The following is an 18,090-nucleotide window of genomic DNA, read 5'->3' as shown; positions in this document are numbered from 1 at the left end:
TCTCACAGCTGGGTCACCGGCGTAAACCCCCACCCACAGATTAAGGAGCCCTTGTTAAAGAGTCTCCACAGCAGAACTCCTTAACGTCCTCCTTTCACATGCTCGAGGACCTCCTCTTCAAAACGGCCCATATTACTGTTTGTTTAGTCTCTCTGGGCAGAGCACGAGGGTCAGGGGTAATTTAAAACCTGACTGTGAGCTCTAGTCTCAAGCTTATCCAGCCTCGGGCGCAAAGACTCACCCTTATTTAACGTTTGTGTTTCAATGCAGTAACCTCATGGTTGGTAAACTGTGGCTCTGTTCCAAAAACTAGTGAGCTGCCTACCTAGACAGCATTTTAAGAGAGACACCTTTTTAATTCCAAAAGGGAATTTATTATCCATATAAGTGCACACACACACATATATAAACACTGTATATGTGTGTATTATATATATATTGATATATTGTTGTGTGTGTATGTGTGTATATATATATATATATATTCATTTTCCTTTAATAATTTTTTTTTGTACAGCTGTTTTTGAGTATTGAAAGAAGTGTATATTTGTATGATGTTGATAGTAACTCTCTTGGATCACTTTGCTTTTGTAAAACTCACAAAGCTGCTGCCTACGTAGAGCTGTCCAGCTTGTTCACTTACATTATGCGGTTCCGTTTGGGTTAGGATGCTTCCTATCTAGGCAGCTCACTAGGTTTTGGAACGGAGCCTAAAAACAAGAGCCCTTCACTTCAAGTAGCGTCCACTTAATTAACTCTCCTTCATGATCTCTTCACTTTGATTCTCTCCAGAACTAGTTCATATGGTGTATACCGGACAACAAAACCCGGCACATCTGCTCTGGAGACCGCGTTGGCCTTTTGACATCTACGTTAAGCCTGAGATTAAGCAATGCTATAGATCTTGAGAAAAATCTGGCTTGCCACTCTTGTGGTTCTACCAGGCTTTATTGGTTTGCACAGATGCCCCTCACGTAAAATAAACCCTGTGTTGTTTGTGTCAGCCAATGGGACGCTTCAGGAGGTGGGGGTATTAGCAATATCCTCCTGTCAATCATGTGCTGGCCTCTTTCTGATTGGCTTATCTTCAAGCCAAGCAGCTGCAACCCCTAGACGGCAATTACAAGCCGCGTAACTGCAGCTCTGGGTATATTGTCAGATCGCTCACTTTAGCGGTGAATAGAGCCCCGCTGAGCCATGCTAAACAGTGACGTCTGCTTTACATCAGCCAAACCAACATGGAAATGCACCAGATGAGGAGAGAGACTCATTAAACTGGTTCAGATTTAAAGGAAATGAGTGTTAGCTCAACACTTATAGGATAGTAATGTAGTTATAAGAGAGGAAAAGTATTTTCTCTGAACATTTGAGTGGTGTTTACCTGCTGTGGCTTGTTGCCAGTGGCAACTCCAGAATGTTCTGATTTTTTTCCCTTGGGGGTTCTAAGAAAAAAAAATTGAAGTGCATTAACAACTTAAATACCCTATTTCACTTATTGAATTTTCCATTTTACCATAAACTATACATTTACAAGATCACATTGTAAAGTGCACACAGTTACTAAGCATAGTTTCACTTTTGCTTAAAATCTTTACAGCTTGTTGAATCAGTAGCGGGTTATTGAAACTTGTCGACTTACAGTCCCATAGGCATATAGGTACGTACGTGTTTATTATGTCTATGTATATATTATAACATAGTGAGGGCTTTAAAACTGCAGTAAGTGCCTCTATAATGCAAACAAAATGGAAAAGAGTAGTGATCGACCGATGTATCTGTTTACCGATATTTTTCCCAATATTTAAGCATTTTTCCATAATCGGGTATCGGTTTTGTAATATCGGATTCGCCGATTTACGGCGCCATCTTGTGGCCGTTTTGAGATTTCCGCCATTGCAGCCCGGGCGTTTGAGGAGATCAGTCAATAACAACTCAGTGCACAGGTAAAGTATATGTTCTACTTGGTTTGCTTTAATTAATCAACTTTATTTAACATAACAGACATGCACAAATGAGATCTGAGACATAAATTCCTGATATAGTTAATTTATGCAGCTTGTTTCTAAACAATTGAGACGAACTCATTGAGTCACGTAGTGTAATTCGTCATGTCCTGCCCCAATAAAGACGTAACTTTACATGAATTAAATAAAACAGACATGAATGAGTGCATGTCGAAAATAAAAGCGCTGAATTTAATTCTCTATCTGTTGTATTTGCTCACCATTAGTCTAGAAGAAAAAGTTCGTTCATATTGCTTAGCAACTGACGGATGATCAGGAGGCTTAAGCACGGCCACTGAATGAAACTTTTGACAAGATTATCTTGTTTAAACACCCTAGATTATATTATCATTTACTACATAACAATTATTTCGCTATTACACATATAAATATAGCCTACCGCTTTGTGGAAATTAATTATTTATTATCTCCATGCGCGATCGCGGTTGATTAAGTTATAGTCAAACAGCACTTTGTCAGTTGGCATCCACCAATATGTTATAATCATTTTTGTGCTTTATTTTTTTACCTCAAAGCTTTTATTTTAAAACAAAGACACTTAGTAACAGTGCACTTTAATTTTTTGGACTCAGACCCCTCTATTTATTTGTGTATAAATATAAAGTGTTTTTTTTTTTTGTATGCAAGGAGGGAGTGATTGTTATAAATAAAATGGTTTGTTCAGCTCATTTGTGTTGTAATAATTGTCAAAAACAGAAGTATAACAGTAAATAAATATCGGTTCTGCATATCGGTTATCAGGTACATAAACATGCAAATAATCGGTATCGGTTATAAAAAATCAATATCGGTCGATCACTAGAAAAGAGCAGAGGGCGTCCAGACGTGTTTTCAAAAATTTAACTTTTAACTTTTAAAAAGCGCGCGATAAAGCAGAGAAGATGCAACGGTCAAAGACGCTTGTTTAACACGTTAATATGTATGTTTATATCGAAAACAACCTTTTCTCTTTCATTTTTCATCACTACTAGGCTAGCTAGGGCGAACAAAGTGCAAGAATTTATATTAAAATCTCTATTATTTTACATTTATAACGTGAGTGAATCTTCAAAAAGATCAAGGTAGCTCACCAATAGAAGATTACAAGTTGTTATCGTCTTAACTATTTCGAGATGTGTCTAAAGTCTGCAGTCTTTTGCTTCATATTTCAAAGCTCTCCAATATGATCGCTGTTGATGAGGAGCTTAAAGGTGCAATATATACGATTTTGCTAGAGGCCTATTCAAAACAAAGGCGTAGCTTGATGACGCCAAGTTTGAGAGCAGAATCATGGACATGTGATCTTCACATCACAGCTGGTGGAAATAATCGGGATAGGGCTCGGGCAGAAATCATGTTCATGGATGCGATTATTAACATTACTGTAGTATGAAGCAGAGCAGGACCGAGTGTTGTGGGAGCCGAACGAGGCCGCTGGAGCGATTGCGCAATTAATATGTGGTTGCTAGGGTGTTATGCGTGGTTGTTGGGTGAATGCTTAGCTGCAAGTCTGTGTCCACTTCAATGTAAGTCAGTTATTTTATTTTATTTCATTATTTTATTTATTTATTTAGGTTAGTTTTCCTACCAAATCAGAATTTTTGGCCATGAATATGCCTATATGATACCCAATAATGCCGTCTAGCTAGTCTGTTCACTTGGTTTTGAACCCCAGCCAATAAGAAGCTGAGAGAGAATGGACTCCATTCAGGCCTGTGGTCAGATCTGGGTTTGATAATACGGCCCGAATGCGGCACAGATTCTGTGGCCAGGGTTTCTTCTGCTACCTACACAAAACCTGGACTTCTGAGGGACCATTTTTAGACCATGAGCTAAGATCTGTAAGAAATTACCCTCTAATCAGCTTATAGGCGCTTCTATGTATTTCCTAATGGATGAATTACAGGCTTAAAATGAAAGTTCCAGAAAGGCTTTTACAGCCTGATGCCATAGGAGAAATTTTCAAGTTTTTAATTATATGATTCTTTAGAAAACTATTTGTTCTAGTGCTACAAAAAACAAACAAACAAAAACAGAATGGTGTTACACTGATCTGAAGAACTTCAAGAACATTTTTAGTCTTTTTAGTTCAATTCAAGAACATTATACAACAAAAAAGGGTTCTTTGCTGAACTTTATAAAGGTTTTATTTTTAAGTGTAAAGCAAGTGTAACACAGTGTTTTGTGCATGTGTTTGTGAGTTGCCTTTTGTGTGCGTGCTCCATTATTCGCTCATACCCTGTTTGCTGTTGTGTTAGAGCTGAGTAAACTCCAGTCTGAATAGAGCTGCCAAACTCAGGAAAAGCAGCTGTCCAAACACACATACACACACACACACACACACACACACACACACACACACACACACACATTGTGTACCTGCTGTATTCGAACTGTCCCTTTCACACACTTTCTCTCCTTTCTCATCTTTGATTTCATCTGTGTCCTCTTCCTATCCTTCGTTCCTATTGCTTTTTAAAAGGACCTTATTCTGCCGTTTGCAGCATTTTATTTTTGACCTATTTATGTACATTCACATGTGATTTCTCCTCAAAATAAACTTAATTTAGTTGACCATTTGAACAGGTGGAAAAGAAGGGGGAAAATAGCTATTGTGAATAAAATAAAACAAAAAATTATTGACTTATGTAATGTGAGGATCTATATGTATTATGGTACCTATACATATAAGACAAATCATATTTTTTTATATATTATTTTTATATTAATTTTTATTTATAACTAATATTTTAATGAATAAACAAACTTCAATATGAATTTTATTTAACATTAATATAACTTTTAAGCAATTTTGAAATTGAGGTTTTTACTTGCAGGCAATTTAAAAAAAAATATTTGGGAAAAATGAACACATTTAAGTTGGAATGTGGTGAAATTAAGTTAGAATAATGTAAATAATAGGATCGAACAAACTCAAATAATGTAAGTGTGATTGACATAGTGAAATTAAGTTGATAAAAAGTAATAAATTAAGTTTTAAATATTTTTTTTTTTTTAGGTTTTACCAATTGAAGTTTTTTTTTTTTTTTTAAGTTGATCCAAATGTTTGCTTTTACAGAGATTTTATTAACATTGTTTTATTATTTTTATGAAAATTCAGCACATTTCATTTCAGTTTATCATTGCATTCTCATTTTAACATGTTTTTTAAGTTCAGTAAGCAATGTATTAAAATGCATTTTTTCTCAATTTAAATTGAGATTATCATTATTTTCATTATTTTTCTATTTTTATTTTGGGTGGACATTCATAGTAGATTTTGTGAGATTCATCCAAATCCAATTTTTATGCTTCTTTTTCAATGATATCCTGCTACGCTTCCTTTCCGCTTGTCTATATTTACGTTTTGATCTTAATCAGTAATTTAGCATGTCTATGGCCGATTAGAATGCTAATATGAGTTGAGCAGTGAGTGATGAGCTTCAGGAGGTGTTGTATTTTCGGACAGGAGTTTACTGTGAGGCCCCGGACAAACACATGCTCCATTTATACAGCGATTGTCCACTGACCAGACGCCTCTCTATCTCTCTCTCTCAATGTTTAACTTCAGTATAATTAGCCGCATTTAGTGCTAATTCACACAGCCTCTGTAGTAAAATGAAAGTATAATTAGCCTACACGATTAATGGTATCATGTTTGAGGTGGTTGTTGTGATATTTAGCCCTGTTTTCACAGACAAGGCTTAATAAAAAGTATGTTTGAGCTGTCTTAATTGAAAGCAGCTGCTTTTGCTCTGACATATCTTAAAATATGTCTATCTCAAGATTCACACCAGTTATGTTTTTTTATAAAAGCTACTTAAATACCCTAATTGAACTAATGCCTAATCCTGGCTTAATCTAAGCCATGTCTGTGAAACCGGGCCTATAATAGATCAGTAATAGACTGAAAACACAAGTAATTAAATGTAACAAGAACTCAATCATATTCACATAGCTTGTTTATATTTGATAACTTTTTTTATACAACTAATGATCTTCCTATACTGGGGTTTAGATAAGAACAAAATGTGATCTGAATTGAGCTGATTAATGAAACTATTGTCTTCTGTAGAGTTGCTTTACAGCTGAAATTGAATTTGTTTCACAATTGATGAATTTTACAATATTAACACTGCTATTTTCTTGTTTTATTAATGTGAAGCTGCTTTGAAACATTCTGCAGGTCTATTGTATAAAGTGCTAGTGCTGTCAAACGATTAATCGCGATTAATCGCATACAAACTATGTTTAAGTTTGCCTAATATATGTTGGTATACTGTGTGTAATTATTATGTACATATAAATACAAACACATTCATGTATATATTTGAGAAATATTTACAAGTATATGTATTTATATTTTTATATAATTTATATTATATATAAATACAAATATTTTGTACATAAATAACATATTTCACTTAAATATATACATTAACTTGTGTGTATTTCTATATACATATTAATTACACACAGTACTCACACATATATTATGCAAACTCAAACTTTTATTTTGTATGCGATTAATCGTGATTAATCGTTTGACAGCCCTTATAAAGTGCTATCTAAATTTAAAAAAATAAATTGCCATTGTTGAAGTGTTTTAAGTAAGTAAATTATTATTGAAGCGTGACTCCCGACTTCCATACTCATATCTGAGACCTTTCGAATTTTATAGAGGCGAGTGGATGTGGCTTATACGCTTTGATAGGGTCAGAGTGCAGTTAAATGTGGTAAATGTGCCGTGTGTGTGTGTGTGTGGACTACAGGATATTTCCATGCAGCACCCTCAGAGGAAAGCGCCAGCGTTTAATGACATCTTTAGTCCTTTTGTAGTGCACATGCATCTGTGCTGTATGGATGTGGAATAGGCGGTTGGAAAAATCAAACGCGCGCACACACACACATTGAGAGGTCTGCAAGTCCGTAATGGCATCAAAAGGCAATGTAAAAAGACTGGTTATAAAGGATATAATTACTTTCAAATGACGTACCAGTTACAATTGAATACATGTGTCTGCAGACGGATTCCTCAGGTGCCTTTATATATGAAAGAAACATCACATTTGAGATCTCTTTACTGTCCCGAATGTTTCTCCACATCCGTGAGTGTCCTGCTTCACATATATTTGTCCTGGAAGTTGCAATCAAACATCAGAGATCTCAATATGAAATCAAACATTTCTCATTAAATTCTCCAAAAACCACATTAATTTTGAATTTTTATACTCTTACAGTTAATAGTCTGTTTTCATTTCTCCAAAGGAATTTTAGAAGCAAAAATTGATGCATAAACTCAGTTAAACTTGAGCAACACATTTTCCCTCTGCATATCAGTGTATATTTTGTCACCCCGTATTGAATTCAACATGATGTCTTCGTGTTTCTAAAGCACCTAAAGCGGATCTGAAGAGATGTTGTTGTAAGTAATCTCTGGTCTTAATCTCTCTCTCTCTCTCAGTTGGGCTGGTGTTTGGTGTTTGGTGTTTGGTGGTTTTCCATAAGCCCATTCAGACGTGGCTGCACTGAACAACTTTGGTGGCGGCAAACGAGGGTTAAATTATTGTTTGTGTTTGTTACATTTCTGATCTATAGCAAACAAATACAGAGCGAAGGATAAATAAAATCCCCCCTCACACATACAAACATCAATATCGCATGCACACATTGAAGATCACAGATTTGAAGGCTTTTCTAAGCATGGCTGACTGAGCGTGAAGACTTTCCCTTCTTTAGGTTGTTCTTAATGGCATTAAAGAGGGATTAGTTTCAGCAACTGCACAGTGTCAATCAAAACAAGTTCTTTCTTATGGTACTTTCTCTCTTTCACACACACACATAGACATAAAAGAGACCAAAAATCAGTAACTGGTCCTCGTATTTGCAATTACACATCAACTAACTCTCATTAGAGTATTAGTAGACCGTCTAATATCTGCAAAAACCCCCAAAAAACTCCCCAACAGGCATTCTACTGACTAGAAGTGAATTTGCAACTACGTGTCAACTTATTCTACTAACCCGAACCCTAACACCTAACCCTAAGAGTCTACTGATACTCTAATGATAGTTAGTTGACATGTAGTTGCAAAGTTATTTATAGTTATAGACTGTCAAAAGTAGACCATCAAAATAAAGTGTTAACCAAAAATCTTATGTGCTCCAGACTTGAATCTTTTCTCAAATTGTGTGGTTTGTGGTCGTAGAGATTTGTGCGTGGGCATTCTTGACTTTTGACCACCCTAACAACGCCCCAGGAACCAAATGCAGCTCACATGCATTATTTTCATATGTTCTAAGAACTTTTTGCTAACATTCCCATTAAGTTCTGAAAACATCATTTTGGAGAGTTTTTTTTGTTTTGTTTTTTTGCTACGCAAACGTTAAAGGATTATTTCACTTAAGAATTAAAATTTCCTGTTAATTTACTCACCCCCATGTCATCCAAGATGTTTATGTCTTTCTGTCTTCAGCTGAAAAGAAATTAAGGTTTTTGAGGAAAACATTCCAGGATTTTTCTCCATATAGTGGACTTCACTGGGGTTCAACGGGTTGAAGGTCCAAATTGCCGTTTCAGTGCAGCTTCAAAGAGCTCTACGTGATCCCAGACGAGGAATAAGGGTCTTATCTAACGAAACAGTCATTTTCTAAAAAAAAAATAAAAATTATCATACTTTTTAACCACAAATGCTCATCTTGCACTGCTCTGCGAGGTGCCATGCATTACGTGATCACGTTGGACGCAGGCGGAAGTATCGCGGTAGGGCGAAAAACATCGTTTTCTCCTCCAACTTCAAAAACGTCCAACATTGTTGTACCTTTTTTTTTGTAAAGAGCGTTTGACTTAGTCTTTGCACATTTACTTTTACGCGTGACCTTTCCAACATGATTACGTAATGCGTGACGCACCGCAGAGCAGTGCAAGACGAGCATTTGTGGTTAAAATGTATATAATTTTTTTTTTTTTAGAAAATGGCAGATCGTTTAGCTCTTTGAAGCTGCACTGAAACTGACATTTGGACCTTCAACCCGTTGAACCCCAGTGAAGTCCACTATATGGAGAAAAATCCTAGAATGTTTTCCTCAAAAACCTTAATTTCTTTTCGACTGAAGAAAGAAAGACAAACATCTTGGATGACATAAGGGTGAGTAAATTATCAGGACATTCTAATCCTAATTTTGCAAACATTATGTGAATGTTACTTTTGAACGTTTGAACATTCTGAAACTTTTGAATGTTCCGAGCATTCTAAAACAAGTAGTAACATTTAAAAAAACAACTGAAATGTTTCAGAAAAAAGGTAACACTTTAGTATGGGTAACAATTCTCACTTAGCTGCTTATTAGCATGCATATTGGCTGTTTATTAGTACTTATAAAGCACATATTAATGCCTTATTCTGCATGACCATATTCTACATCCCTTAAACCTAAACTTAAACACTACAACAACAACCTTACTATTAATAAGCAGTAAATTAAGAGTTTATTGAGGCAAAAGTCATAGTTAATAGTGAATGTGTTCCCCATACCAAAGTGTTTTGTTTTAATGAACGATGTATAAATAATGTTCTTTTTGAGAACTTTGTTAAAGACCAGACCGTTCTACTAACGTCACTGGAAGAGTCGCACTGATGCAAGTGTCACTCGTGGCTGTTCTGACAAAGACTCGGGACAAAGCCGCCGCTGTGGTCCTGTCGACAAAAGACAGAGAAAAGGACGGGATTAGTTCTTGAGCACAATAGAAGAAAGGGAGATCTCCAGAAGGATCATGGGAATTACAGACACCAGCATAATGTGAAGTGACAGACAGAGGAAGCAGGGAAACACGTGCGATTTATCAGCAGAAGATGGAGAAAGGAGAATTTAATGTGTCCTTGATGAATAAAAGCTAATAATTTATTTAAAAAAAATTCTTACTGCTGACTCCAAACTTTTAAAAGGTACAGGGTATAGACAAATACATCATACAAAAAGCTATAAAAGAAATGTGTAGGCTTAATGTGTTTATACTGAGATCTTTGACTTTTGATTGCAGTCTTTGGGATCTTGGCAAGTTTGAGATCTCTTCTGAAAACTCGCGAGAACAAAAGTCTCCTTCAATGCTGTCTGGGAGAAACAGTAGAGATATTAAAGAGATCTCTTCTGTGATTTTTTTTTTTTTTTTTTTTCTTTCTTTTTTTTCCCTTCCTGTGGGTCCGTCTCTGAATATTGACTCCTCTGTAAAAGTCTTTTGTGCCGTCTCACCTCATGATACCATCATATCTCGAGGCTTATTAAAAATCTCTTTCAAAGTCATAATCATGAGCTCGGCACCGCTGGGGCGTCCGGTGTCAGTCACGCATTGATCTGTGCGCCTGTGATATTTATGGATGAACTTTATTGGTGTGGGAGAAGACACAGCTCTGAGGGAAGATCTGCTTAATGCTTCAGAATTATTGAGCTTTGCAGCGGATTTCACGTCAGGGGGTTTGAGTATGAACCAAAGAAATGAGTCACTCTTGTCTTTGCTGTTTCACATTGTACTTCAAATAATTAAGATGAGATCCTGCTGTGTAGCCTTGTGTTATGTTCAAATATGGTTTTTGCAATAGACCTTATACGCCAGACAGGAGGCGTTTCTCAATGTCAAGGATACTTCCTTGGCAGGACTGGTCCTTCCAAGTCACTTCCTTCAGAGGCTAGGCGAGGCTCCTCTTTAGCATTCGGAGAACACGTAAATGGAACAGACTAGCAAGTGCACGTCATTACATCAGCGAAAAGGTCCGCTTTCAGCGCTGGAAAACGTATGAACGCCTCCGTTTGTTCCTTGGTCCCTGTTAAAAAAGACGAGAAAGCTATGAATAACGCTGTGAATGGTATAATGGTATAATATTAACGTTAAATTACTTTGGACAACTTAACTAGTTATTTATAAAAGAAATGCCGGTGACGGCAACCAAGCTAACAATTGTTAAATGACGGTCCGGTTCAGTTAGCCATCAATAACGTAATTTGTATTTGTATAATTTATAATATCAATACGGTAGTAATTTGTACTGGCATTTAAACGTTAAACTTTATTTATCTGACATATTTATTACAGTTATAACAAATGTTTGGTAACGTAAATATACTTACATTTGAAAGCATATTGCCCGCTAACGTCCGACATTTTTTTTTTTTTTTTTTAATAAATTGACTCTCTTAATAAATTGAAATTCACTAATAAATTGTGCACTATAAGACCATGAATGTGTTTTGAGAAAGTAAATAGTGTCAGTTTTCATTTTTTGTTTCTCTCATCAGGTTGTTCGCGACCAAATGCAGTGGCTGTCTGGAGAAGATCTCTCCCACCGAGTTTGTGATGCGCGCACTAGAAAGTGTGTATCATCTGGCCTGCTTCTGCTGCTGCGTGTGCGAGCGCCAGCTGTGTAAAGGAGACGAGTTCGTCCTGAAGGAGGGACAGCTGCTGTGCAAGAACGACTACGAGAGAGAGAAAGACTTACTGCGCTCGGTCAGCCCGGAAATGTCAGACTCCGGTGAGAACGCAATTCTTTCCTCTCGCCTCGTCTGCTCTCCGTAGAAAGGTGATGTTAAAATGCGTGTTTCTGTAGACAAAAGTGAAGATGAAGATCTGGATGTGAAGCCGGAGAAAGGAGCAGGAGGCCAGGGCAAAGGCAGCGATGACGGGAAAGACCCGCGCAGGCCCAAAAGACCTCGCACCATTCTCACCACCCAGCAGCGGCGCGCGTTCAAGGCCTCCTTTGAGGTCTCCTCCAAACCATGCAGAAAGGTGAGACCTTCGTTCAGAGGGGAAAAACTCAAATAATGACTATTTCTTGAATGTACAACCTGTCTTTATCTGCTTTAAAGTGCCCCTATTATGCAGTGTGTAATAAGAGGTCTGCAAATCAAAGTAAAGATAAATGAGGTTATTGTCTCCTAAAAGAAAGAATCGATTCTGAAACGAGTCGTCAACAATTCCAGTCTTACTTCCTGTAGCTGAGACTGGAAGAGTTTGGTTCGTGTAGTCGTTCTGAGGAAGATCCAGATCTGAAATTTAGATTTGATAATGGGCATTTGGTTTCTGACACACACTGTAAGCAGTTGACCAATCACAACAGATTGAGCCATCTGACCAATCGGAGCAGAGGAGGCTCGTGGAAGGGAGGGGTTTAGAGAGACTGAATCTTCAAACTAACCATTTCATACTCTTTGAAAATGAGGTGATGTGCATGTATATTATGAGAAAATTAAAGTTTTTTTTTTTTGTTTGTTTTTTTTTTTTTTTTTTAAACTTGGATGCATGTTGTAGCCTATTGTAGACCTTTAAAATAGCATAATAGGGGCACTTTAAGACATCACACAGCATGTTTATGGACCATCTGTTGCATAATGCATATTATTCCTCATTTGTAAGTCACTTTGGATAAAAGCATCTGCAAAGAAATGGCAAATGCTGGGGAATCAGACCTCATGCTGCTGGTCAAATGCCTGAAAAACAACTTGCTTTTAAACAAATTTCACTTAGAAATTGCAGTAAATTTCGCAAATAATTACAAAGAAACTGCAAGTAACACATTGAATACATAATAGAAAGGCTGAAATAGGGTTTTCTTGTAAAACTTACCTCGTACAACTTTGAGATATTATTTTTTACAATATATGTGAGACTTGTTCAAATGAAACAATGCATTGATGTTGTGGTTATTTCAGGTCAGAGAGACGCTGGCTGCTGAGACCGGTCTGAGCGTCAGAGTCGTCCAGGTGTGGTTTCAGAATCAAAGAGCAAAGGTGAGCATGTCCAGAGATCTGAACCGAGCCTCAGTCAGGGGTTTTCAATCTCTTTGAACCCCCATCCTAAAATTTAAAAGGCAGTGGTGCTGTGAACCAGTTTACTGTGAAAAATAATATTATAAATATATATGAATATATAGTTAGTGTGTATATATATATATATATATATATATATATATATATATATATATATATATATATATATATATATATATATATATATATATATATATTACTCGCTATAGCACTATACTGTTACAGTAGATGTATTATTTATTAATTATTGCGCAATAAAATAATTTAAGTAAATAATTTTACTTCATTTAAATCTTATCTTTATTGATTAAGTTGAATCAAACTAACTAGAAATAAAATAAACTGAAATAAAAATAAAGTAAAGATATATATATATATATATATATATATTGTTTTTTGTTTGTTTTTTCAAATGCACATAAAATTAATACAAATATAACTAAAATTAAAATCAAAACGAAGTATAAAAATAATAGCTAATTCAAAATATTAATAACTTGCTATAGTACTGTACTTTTATGTATTATTTATTTATTTTATTTATATTATTTATTTTAATCAAAATATTTATTACCTATTTATTTATTTATTTAAATCTTTTATTATTTATTTATTCTTACATTTGTTACACTTAATCACTAAAAGTACTAACTGGAAATAAAATAAATAAAAACTAAAACTGAAATAAAAATAAATTAAACCTAAATTTTAAAATTACAAAAGCACATAAATGAATAAAAATTTAACTAAAAATGAAAATGAAAACTGAAAATAAAATAATAATATATTAAAAAATAATAAAAATAATAGCTAATGCAAAATATTAATACAAAATATGTATTATTTATTTGTTAGTTAGTTTGTTTATTATTTTAATCTATTTATTTATATCTTATCTTTTATTATTTATTTATTTTTAAATTTGATACACTTAAGTTTTAATCACTTAATCACTAAAATTACTTACTGGAAATAAAATAACAAAAAAATAAATATTAATATGTAAAAAAAAGACACATAATAAAATTAATAAAAATTTACCTAAATTAAAATGAAAAATGAAAGTGTAAAAATAATAGGTAATTCAAAATGTTAATAATAACTATAATAGTATGCTATATAAATAATACTAAAATAACACTGCCTGGGTGTCCCTCTTTAATATGGTTCAATAGCCATAAAATCATTTATGATCTTAAAAATAATTCAGTATTTGTCTGTTCCTTTTTTTCCGGTCAGATGAAGAAATTAGCACGCCGACAACAGCAGCAACAAGAGCAGCAAAACACTCAGAGACTCGGACAAGGTACACACACACGGTTTCACAAATGGAGCAGAGCCAACATATGCTGTTCTTTAGCACGGTTTTACATCTGTTTTATATCTTTAGTAACTCAACTCATGGTGCGTTTTCTGCAGATGTGATCTCAAGCCGAATGGAGAATCTGATGAACTCTTACACGCCACTGGCTCCGCCTCCACAACATCAATTAGTCTCCATGGAGACCAACGGATACAGCACAGACCCGTTCCAACAAGGTCTCACTCCTCCGCAGATGCCCGGAGATCACATGAATCCATACGGTGAGCCATAAACGCATATAGAAACAACTAATACCGTATCCGTTTTTTTCCACACGTCTCCGGAGTAATGTTACGAAAGCAAAACACGCATCCCGTTACAGTTCTTTGGAATGATATTGACCAGAAGTGGCTGCTAATGCCACGTATGAGCCCAATAAAAGTAAACGTGCCATTAAACTCTCTTCACCTTTATGTAACAGTGTCAATTAGTTTTTGAGAAGCCTATAAAATTACACTATGAAAATTACATGCAGCACTCCTGAGAAAGAGAGCGTCAATCTGCTGCCTTCAGACACACACGATTACACATCGATCAGTGCGTCTTGTCCTGCTGCGAGTTGACGCAAATGAGTAGTTTATATGCTCTTTTATATAACGTTTTATAGCCAATTACAGCTTTGAAAAGCAGTTGAGAGTCTCAGTTCTACTGGTGGGTAATCATATTTCTATGGCTTATGGTAAACTGTGTCCATGAGGACCAAAAGCTTCAGTTCAATGACTTTACCATATTTGTTTATTAGCTGTACTTGCTAAAACATTTACTATAACTATTAGAGATGGATTGACATTGCTTTTTCACAGCCAATACCAATTATATTTAAGGTTAAATAGTTGAAAACTGATATGATTTTTAATTAAAATTATTTTTGATTAAAGCGATAAATTATGATTAATCGCATCTAACATTACATTTTGGGTGTGTGTGTGTATATATATATATATATATATATATATATATACGTGTATATATTTATATAATTATTTATATATAAATATATATAAATATAAATATTTTATATATAGATATTAAATTCTTAAATATATATATATATATATATATATATATATATATATATATATATATATATATATATAATTATACACCGTTCACACACACATATTATGTAAACACAAACTTTTTATTTTGGATGTGATTAATCATGATTAATCGTTTGATTAGCACAACATACATTCAAACCTAAATGTATTCAGACACCTTGAACATTTCATTCATTAATTCAGTTTATTCACTATAGTTTAAAAAACGGTAATAAAATATGACAAGATCTCAGAGTTAAACTGTGTCAGAAAATATTAATCTTAATTATGTCAGATAACACTGAAGCAAAACATGGTCAGGACAAAGTGTCTGAATAATTTTTGGTTTCATATTTTTATCAATTTTACTGGTATTCCACTGTATGAAGAATTTTTGGGGTATAATATGTCACAGTTTACTTTATTTTGCTATCCTCACTTACATAAATGAACTATAGTGTCCTGCACACACTAATAAAAATATATCAAAAATGTCTGAATAATTTTTGGTTTGACTGTATATATATATATATATATATATATATATATATATATATATATATATATATATATATATATATATATATATATATATATATATATATAAATGTGTGTCTGTATGTATTAACAAACTTTGGTTAGATGCAATTAATCACGATTTATCAATTTGACACCACTATTGTTAATGCATCGTGAATATTATTATTAGTGCCGTTATATATAGAATATGAAAAATATTTTTTTCTCGCTTGAGAATTAGTGTCTATAAAGATTTTTTGGAAAACAGCATATAAAATAGTTAATTTGACTGTGAAGATCCACCAAATTGTGGTATTTATTGGTTGAATTAAGTAGAAAAGTGTGAATAATGATGAAGAAATATTGGTAAAACTAATTATATCTGTCTCTGATTACTGTTATTACTATATTTACAGTATAAACTTTCATTATGTACACTACTGTTCAAAAGTTTGGGGTCAGTAAGTTTTTGTTTTTTTGTTTTTTGAAATAGTTTTTGTTTTTCAGCAAGGATGCATTAAATTGATAAAAACAAAAGTGACAGTAAAAACTTTTTTTAAATAAATGCAGTTCTTTTGAACTTTCTAGTCATGAAATAATCTTGAAAAAAATGTATCATGGTTTCCACAAAAATATTAAGCAGGATAACATAATAATTGTTGAACAGCAAATCAGCATATGAGAATGATTTCTGAAGGATCGTGTGACACTGAAGACTGGAGTAATGATGCTGAAAATTCAGCTTTGATCACAGAAATAAATTATATTTTAAAATATATTCAAATAGAAAAACAGTTTTTTAATATTGTAATAATATTTCACATTTTGTACTGTATTTTTGATCAGATAAATGCAACTTTGTTTAGCAAAAGTGACTTTCAAAAACATTAAAACATCTCCCAAACCTTTGAACAATAAACACCACTCACATTTTCTTCATAAATGCAAAGATCTGGTTTATTTCATGTTACCTTTTCAGTAATTTAGTTTCGTTCTTCATTAGGAAACGACTCGATTTTCCATGACATTGACAGTGACACGTCTCTGACCAGCCTGAGCGACTGTTTCCTGGCCGCATCAGAAGCCGGATCCCTTCAGACCCGCGTGGGAAACCCCATCGACCGCCTGTATTCCATGCAGAGCTCCTACTTTGCCTCCTGAAACCAAATGCATACTGAGACTAAACACCCACAAAAACTACCTAACAGCCATGCTCCTGTCTGCAACACCAGTCTCACGTACGCCAACAAACCTTCGGTTTAACGCCAACTAGAATCTCGAGGCAGTAAGGACAAGAAAACGAAACAAAACGGCTCACACTACAGATGAAACCAGATCTTGGTTTTGCGCTGTTGGAGACGTGATGAGGAGGTCTCGAATCTAACCAGGTTCAAAGCTGTGCTGGCCAAGCGTATGTGCGACATTGAAGATGAGACAAGAAGGCTTTGTTGAAAAAGAAAAAAATCAAGACACAAAAACCAAATATTTTCAGAGGAGCTACAGGACATTTACAGCAGTATATTGGACCCCTGGGTGAACAAAACAAGTTTAGACCATAAATAGACAAATGCAACACATGCAAAAAGTTGGAAACGCTTTACTGCATACATTGCAATAATGTTGCTTTGTTTTCAAACCATACATTAGGATGAATATGGATTTCAAATGTTTTGAAAGAAACTCAAGCCGAAACAGCTGTGTGTTGATAAAGACGACTAGCTATTTATTACGTACATGTGCCAAGTAAACCTGCAGAGCTTTATTTAAAACAAATTGTGTTAGAGTAAGTACCATAAACCTCTTTATGTAGTATTACTGTTGATGTTTAAAGATGTATATGTTTATTTCGCTGTGCTATTTATTTGTCATTTGCATTCTTGGACATTGTAGAGGATGCATTTTTTTGCTCAAACCTGCTAAAATTACCAAAGTTTGTTGGTACTAAAAATAAATAGATAAATAAAAAAATAAAAAAATCTTTTAACTTCTTTTAATTTTTCTTTTAAAGGTGCCCTAGAATTAAAAATTGAATTTATATTGGCATAGTTAAATAACAAGAGTTCAGTACATGGAAAAGACATACAGTGAGTTTCAAACTCCATTGTTTCCTAAAACAGGTGAATCTCAACATAACACCGACTGTTACGTAACAGTCGGGTGTACGCCCCCAATATTTGCATATGCCAGCTCATTATTGAGGCATAACACAAGGGCGGTTAGTATTACACAAGGGCAGAACGTCTGGATGTGCACTGCTGAATAATCAGACTAGGTAAGCAAGCAAGGAAAACAGCGAAAAATGGCAGATGGAGCAATAATAACTGACATGATCCATGATAACATGATA

General features: G+C 34.5%; 1 protein-coding gene across 1 annotated transcript in view; it reads left to right on the top strand.

The window, feature by feature from the left end:
- The window catches only part of lmx1ba (LIM homeobox transcription factor 1, beta a), a 61,602-nt gene extending 43,875 nt beyond the window's left edge, over window positions 1–17,727 (top strand). Inside the window, exons 3-8 of the mRNA XM_048188029.1 lie at window positions 11,295–11,527; window positions 11,603–11,781; window positions 12,705–12,782; window positions 14,061–14,127; window positions 14,241–14,405; window positions 16,747–17,727. Of these exons, the coding sequence (XP_048043986.1) occupies window positions 11,295–11,527; window positions 11,603–11,781; window positions 12,705–12,782; window positions 14,061–14,127; window positions 14,241–14,405; window positions 16,747–16,904 (880 nt within the window). The 3' untranslated portion in view covers window positions 16,905–17,727. The remainder of the gene's footprint in view (window positions 1–11,294; window positions 11,528–11,602; window positions 11,782–12,704; window positions 12,783–14,060; window positions 14,128–14,240; window positions 14,406–16,746) is intronic.
- The last annotated feature ends 363 nt before the right edge of the window (window positions 17,728–18,090 follow it).

The sequence above is a fragment of the Megalobrama amblycephala genome, linkage group LG4 (genome assembly GCF_018812025.1).
Source record: "Megalobrama amblycephala isolate DHTTF-2021 linkage group LG4, ASM1881202v1, whole genome shotgun sequence".
NCBI lineage: Eukaryota > Metazoa > Chordata > Actinopteri > Cypriniformes > Xenocyprididae > Megalobrama > Megalobrama amblycephala.
Note: the sequence above shows the minus strand (reverse complement) of the source record. Positions and strands in the feature narration are given on the sequence as shown.